This window comes from Mastomys coucha, unplaced genomic scaffold (genome assembly GCF_008632895.1).
Source record: "Mastomys coucha isolate ucsf_1 unplaced genomic scaffold, UCSF_Mcou_1 pScaffold16, whole genome shotgun sequence".
In the NCBI taxonomy this organism is placed as follows: Eukaryota; Metazoa; Chordata; class Mammalia; order Rodentia; family Muridae; genus Mastomys; species Mastomys coucha.
In genome coordinates this window covers 37,640,617-37,647,377 of record NW_022196898.1, presented here as the reverse complement: position 1 = coordinate 37,647,377, position 6,761 = coordinate 37,640,617, and the positions used below count along the sequence as shown (strand labels likewise).

At 45.0% G+C, this 6,761-nt stretch overlaps 1 protein-coding gene across 2 annotated transcripts in view; it reads right to left on the bottom strand.

Annotated features, from left to right (window-relative positions):
• The window catches only part of Rit1 (Ras like without CAAX 1), a 13,673-nt gene extending 8,624 nt beyond the window's left edge, over positions 1-5,049 (bottom strand). Inside the window, exons 1-3 of one of the 2 annotated variants that reach the window (XM_031374416.1) lie at positions 4,917-5,049; positions 4,413-4,557; positions 4,221-4,277 (exon numbers count right to left, since the gene is read on the bottom strand). In XM_031374416.1, the coding sequence (XP_031230276.1) occupies positions 4,221-4,277; positions 4,413-4,557; positions 4,917-5,033 (319 nt within the window). In that variant the 5' untranslated portion in view covers positions 5,034-5,049. Of the gene's footprint in view, positions 1-4,220; positions 4,278-4,412; positions 4,558-4,739 lie in introns of both variants that reach the window. The other variant, XM_031374417.1, reaches the window with a different exon arrangement.
• Positions 5,050-6,761: the final 1,712 nt, after the last annotated feature.

The window sequence follows — 6,761 nt, the reverse complement described above, 5'->3', positions numbered from 1 at the left end:
AAAAAAAAAAAAAAAAAAAAAAAAAAAAAAAAAAAAAAAAAAAAAAAAAAAAATTCTAATTTCACTTTTTTGTTGTTGTTTCTTTTTTGTTCTTAAGATAGGGTCTCACTATGTAGCTCTGGCTGGCCAACTTGATATGTAGACTGGGCTGGCCTGGGACTCACTCAGATCTGCCTCCTGATACCTTTTCCTTTGTATGCACTGAAGCGAGAACCCAGGGCCTCTGAAAGACAAGCTCTATCAGTGAGCTACACAGACAGCTCTTTCTCACTTTGTCTGCTTTTGCTGCAGGGTTTCTCGCTGCAGCCCTTTCCAGTCTTTAACTTGTGGCAGGCACTATGGCGGCTCTTACTAAGTTGATCAGGCTAGTCTTGAATTTGGTCTGTAGAACAGATGGTCCTTCAACTTGTAAGCCTCCTGCCTCAGCGGCCCAATGACTCCACTCCTACCCTAAATACTACCCACTCCCAAAACAAAGAAATGAGGTGTAGGGGCTGGAGAGATGGCTCAGAGGTTAAGAGCACAGAATGTTCTTCCAGAGGTCCTGAGTTCAAGTCCCAGCAACCACATGGTGGCTCACAACCATCTGTAATGGGATCTGATGCCCTCTTCTGGTGTGTGTCTGAAGACAACTACAGTGTACTCATATAAATAAAAATAAGTAAACCTTTAAAAAAAAAAAAAGCAACTGCCAGACGTGGTGGCACACACCTTTAATCCTACCCCCTTGGGAGGCAGAGGCAGGCAGATCTCTGTGAGTTAGAGGCCAACCTAGTTTACAGATCAAGTTCCAGAACAGCTAGGGCTACACGAAGAAACCCTATCTTGAAACCAAAACCAAAACCAAAAACTGGCTACATACATCCCAAGATACTTCCCTTTCACATTTTAAAGTTCATTACAGTATTTAACTGGTTGTGTGTGCACATGGGCAAACACATGTCACCACTGTGCATGTGGACTTCAGAGGACAACTTTCAAGAGCTGCTTCTCTTTCTACCATGTGAGACTTAAAGATAGGACCCAAGTTGAACAAACTTGCCAGCCCATGACACAGCAAGGCTCCAAAGGTGAGAGGAGAACAGGAACTGGTTTTCTTGCAGTAACCTATGAGTTACTGGGACCAAGCTTAGGGCAGACTTGGTGACAGGTGCCTTCACCATCTGAGCCATATCACTGGTTCCCAACATTTAAAAGTAAAAAATCAGCCAGGCAGTGGTGGCAATTGCCTTTAATCCCAGTACTTGGGAGGCAGGGGCAGGCGGATTTCTGAGTTTGAGGCCAGCCTGGTCTACAGAGTGAGTTCCAGGACAGCCAGGGCTACACAGAGAAACCCTGTCTCAAAAAAACAAAAAAATAAAATAAAAATAAAAATAAAAAAATAAAAAAATCAGCCCTGCTTCTGACTCCTTCTCAGAGATAAAGAAGCCTGTTTAATCAATGCTTCTGGAATTATCGATCACCATCTGTTAAGATTGCTATGTTTTGAAATCAACTTAGTTGTTGGAACCGACATTAGATTTTTTTTTTTTGGTTTTTTGAGACAGGAGGCAGAGTTTGAGGCCAGCCTGGTCTACAGAGTAAGTTCCAGGACAGCCAGCGCTACACAGAGAAAACCTGTCTCGAAAAACTAAAAAAAAAAAAATATTTATATTATTACATATGTGTTTGACTCTGTGTGTGTGCGTGTGTGTGTGTATGTGTGTGCTTGACTCTGTGTGTGCGTGCATGCGTGGGTGTGAGTGTGTATGTTTGACTGTGTGTGTGCGTGTATGTGCATGTGTGGGCGTGTATGTGTGCGTGGGTGTGTTTGACTCTGTGTGCTTGACTCTGTGTGTGTGCGTGCATGCGTGGGTGTGAGTGTGTATGTTTGACTCTGTGTGTGTGTGTGTGTGTGTGTGTGTGTGTGTGTGTGTGTGTGCGTGTGTGCATGTGTGTTTGACTCTGTGCATGCGTTCGAGTGTGTGCACATATTCACATGTGCCACGGTATGTGAACAGAGACCAAGAAGACACCTTTATAGAGTCAAGTCTCTCCTCCCATCTCTCTAGGTCGCCAGGCTTGGGGCAAGCATGCTCAGTGATAGTTAGGTTATATGAGTACATTTCAGTGTAGAGAGACCTGGGGAAAGTTACATTTCCTTCTTCTTCAAGAGTTCTTAGATGGTATGTGCTCCTCAGCCTCAGAGTCCTAACTCCCTCCCACTAGAGTAAGTCCCAGGGTACATGGGCTTCTTTGGTGGCAAATTCATAGATCCATCCAAGTTCGTTACTTGTTTTTGCAGCTCACATCTCAAACTGTATGACAGCCATTGAACTTCACTATACTTCATGTTAGCTACCATGTTAACCTTAAAGACTATCAGTGGTGCCTGTGAATGAGGTAGAGATGAGCCCTGCACACTTGGTCAGGATTACATCACAGCACAAGAAAACAGACAAGTACCAGGACACAGCCAAAGAAAATTCTGCCTATTTTGATAGTTCTAGAAACCTGCAAAGGAAGCCAGAACAAAGGAAGTACAGACCTTATCTACTCTTCTACCAAGGACTGAAGTTAGGACATGGGCCACTAGACTCTGTGGCCTGAGCTCAAGGCCTGGGCTCAGAGCCCAACTCAGGTGACCACGTGACATTTTCCAGCCAATCTCTAGGTGTGGCTAGTTCTCACTATAAACAAGGGCAGAAGAACTAGGTGGGTGTAGAAAGCCAGTGTCCCCACACCCAGGAGCCAGCAGTGCAGGAGGGCAGGGGTGGCAAACACTCATCCTATAAGCAGAGGGTAGATACTGACCCCGCCTGGCCACTTGGCACACATCATTTCCCTCTAGCAAGGAATCTCTAAAGCTGACACAACTTTGAATTTGGGCTCTGCACTGGGAGCCATGGGTGAGCAGCCTGGAATGATGTCCATCCCATGCCCTGGGTTGGTTTTATTCATCGAGTTCCCGTACCACACAGTCTGAGTCTCTGAAACAATGTTCTAAGGTTGACATAGCAGAGCTAGGATGCAGTTCAGGGGCACAGCATGTACTTAGCCTATGTGAGGCCCTGGGCTTTGATCCCTAACACAAAAATAAAGAACTCCCATACAGTTCACTAAAAAGACAAGAAGTGTTTCTAGTTTTCCCAAACCCGCAGATGCATATGCTAAATAAAATGAGCACAGGCAGAGATCAGCAGGCTTTTGTTTTTGTTTTGACAGAGGTTCTTACTATGCATTCTTGGCCAAACTTTATGCAACTGAGACTGGTGCTGAACTGGCATTCCTCCTGCCTGTGCTTCCCAAGTGCTGGGGTTACAGATGTCTGTCATCACTCCCAGCTGAGGGCAGAGCTTTGTGCCCTTCTCAGCTCTACTTTTCTTTTAGATAATCACTTAGAATCAAAACTGCTTCCTTATGATTTTGTAACATTTTTAGTCTATAGCAGCTAAGAACAACAACTATGCCACCCGCCAACAACAGAACTGGGCATGGGGTTCACATCTCTAATCCCAGACTAAGCAAAAGGAGTGCTATGAGTTCAAGGATAGCTTGGGCTTCAACCTGTTATCAAAGGAAGACAACAACACAACTTAAAACAAGACAAGGCTGGGGATTCAGCTCGGTGGCAAAGCCCTTGTCTGGTATGCTCCACTGGAGTCTCAGGTTCAATCCCCAAGTCCAGGTCAGGGAGACTAATTTACTCACTCCACTAGCATTCTACCAACAAAGGACAGCCAAAAGTGACAAGGAAAGACACAGGAGAAGATGTGCCTATATAATGAGCTGCAAGGATACGGAAGGAAAGGAAGAGCTTCGAGTGGAAGGCTGTGGTTCTGAGAGCTCAGTGGCTGGCTCTACTTGTTTTTCAGCTTCCTTTTGTGGAAGTTCAAACCAGCTGACTCATACTTCAGGGTTAGTCTCATGTCAGACCCTTAACAGTGATAGCAAGGAAAGGTTTCACCAAGTAGCCTTTAACCTTTTCCTTTAATCTAATAATACGTTGCATGTCCTTAAATAAAAAAAGACAGTTTGTCTATTATCAAAGTAATGCAAAGACTAAAGATAGTATAAATGCACACATGAAGTCTAAAATAAATACTCAAATGTTTATTCTTGTTTCTAAGTATGAATTATATAAACAAGCTTAGGATATGAATATTATTTTTTAAAACTTTAAATCTATTAAGATACTTTCATAGGATCTAACTGGAAATACAAACAAGGAGCTGACTTACCAATGGTGGGGTCGTGGTCTTCTGGGAATCGGTGGCTGATGAACTGCATTGTCATGGCTTCAAAACAAGAAATGGAACTCATGACAGTGACCATTAAGTATTTTAACTATCAGTTTTGCATAAGAGCCAGTAACCCATCTGGTCTGAGTATTGCTTCTCAACGTTTTCTAGCAAACAGAAAAGGTTACCTACCGCTCTTCCCAACTCCACCGGCACCCAGCATCACTAGTTTGTATTCCCGTGAGAGTGCTGCAGGGCTGCTGCAGCTGCTACCAACTGGGCGAGCTCCAGACTCCATTGTCCTCCTGGGCAGTTCTGGGCCCCTGGGAAAGGCCTCCTAGAGAAGGCACAGAACATTCAATCGAGGATGGAAACAGTCAGCCACAGTGTGAGAGTCCCCTACGTCCGTCCCCAAACACCCTGGCCTACTCTCCTCACTGCAGAACGCTAAGAAGCCTACATCCTCTCCCTACCCTATTAGTCTCAGCCCTAAAACATATCATAGATTTCCAAACTTACTTTTTCCAGAAAACTAAAAAGAACTTGGACTTTTCTTCAGATTGAAGCAGCATGCCAGTAGGAAGGAGCCGGATGAGTGCTGAGGGCTGCCTGACACTGCCAGGTTCTTTCCCGGTGGCCGTGGCTCCCCAACTTCCCTGCCACCATCACTCCCTCCCTGTCCACCTGTGCCTATACCTCTGAAACCAGTTCTGAGTCTGGGTGGTAACCCGCGTTCGCTCCCCAGCTGCGCCCCAAAGCCCAGGGCCCCGCCCGGGTCCTGGAAGATGGCGCCGGTGGGCGGGGCGTTACCATGAGCCCCGCCCCCACAGCTGACAGAGATTCTGCTCCGCCCCACGCCTAGCTCTAACGCGCAAAGCCCTCTGGTCACGTACGAATCTCCAGGCTTGCACTTACATAAGTGGGTGTTCCATTAATCGAACAGATACTTTTAAAGTGATCAACTTAGGGCTATTGGCTGCTGGTGGAGGGAAAATATCTATCACCAGATGTACAGCACAACAAACCCCCACCCCCTCGATCTTACCAAAATACAGGATTTCATTACGGTAGATACAGTACTGGCTACACAGCGGCGCTTCATTTTCCAAAAGAGCTGTCACATCAAAAGCTTTGAAACCAAAACCAGATGTTCACAGCATCCAATTATTCTAGTTAGAATTTTAAAATATAAAACTATTAAGACAAATACAAGCCTAATAGGATGTAAGCACATGCCTATAAACCAAGCATTTGGAAGGTGTTGGTGCCAAGCAGTAAAAGGGCCAGCCTTGGATACAAACTAAATTTTACATTGGGTTGTATGAGACCCTGTCTTAAAAGCAGAGCTCTAGAGAGATTATCAGTAGTTAAAAACACTTGTTGCTTCTGCACAGAATCCAGATTCAGTCTCTAGCACCTACACAATGGATCACAACCATTTCAGGGGAAGTTTCAGGGGATCCACAACCCTCTTCTGACCATCTGCAGGCATCAGGAATGCAGATGACGCGCATATATATCCGTAGGCAAAAACATACACATGAATACACTTTTTGTTTTGTTTTTCGAGACTGGGTTTCTCTGTGTAGTCCTGGCTGTTCTGGAACTCACTCTGTAGACCAGGCTGGCGTCGAACTCAGAAACTCGTCTGCCTCTGCCTCCCAAGTGGGATTAAAGGCGTGCACCACCACTGCCTGGCATGAATACACTTTTTAAAAAAGCAGGTAGCTCACGCCTTTAATTTCAGCACTCCAGAGGCAGGTGTATCTCTGAGTTTGTGAATAGTATGGACTACAAATGCAGAAAAACCGACTTGAAAAATTAAAAACAAGTGAGATAGCGGTTCTCTTTTGAGTTCCAAGCTATTAAAGGCTACACAGTGAGACCCAGTCTCCCAGCAGCATAACTAGGCACTGTCTTCATCCACTCTGCACATCATATGTAGTGAAACATTCCTGCATTAATCTTACAACCTCCACTTCCCTTTTCTGTTGGAGACAGGATATAGGTGTGTAGCTTAAGACAGCCTACAGTTCCTGAACTTTGTCTCAGTCTAAGAATGCTGAGGGGAGACCAGGACAGAATAGAAGGGATGGTTTTAGGGTTCTACTTCACTAATCAGGCCGACTTCAAAACCACAGTAATCCTGCTTCAGTCTTCCATGTTCAATTATTGTTATATCTTGTTTTGAGGGTTTGAGTTTCATTGCAACCCATGACGGCCTTAAATGCAAAATCCTCCAGTCTCGACCTCCCGAGTTCTGGGTGTTTTTATGTGCTGCTGCAACTTTTGAAGAACTGGGTGTGGTCCCAGCCAGCTGTTTTAATCCAAGGTGTGAGGATATGTATGGCATTGCTTGGACTGCAGTAGCAATGATTTGCCTTGTGCTCTAACAGAGGCATGGTTTCACTACCTGCAGTTTCTGCAATTGTGACCTTTGGAATTCTAGGACTTTCAGAGTATATAAATGCTGTGCCTGATAGTCCGGGTGCATGGTTGCTGGTGGTTTAGGGAGGTTGGTTGTGTTTTTTTTTTTCTTTT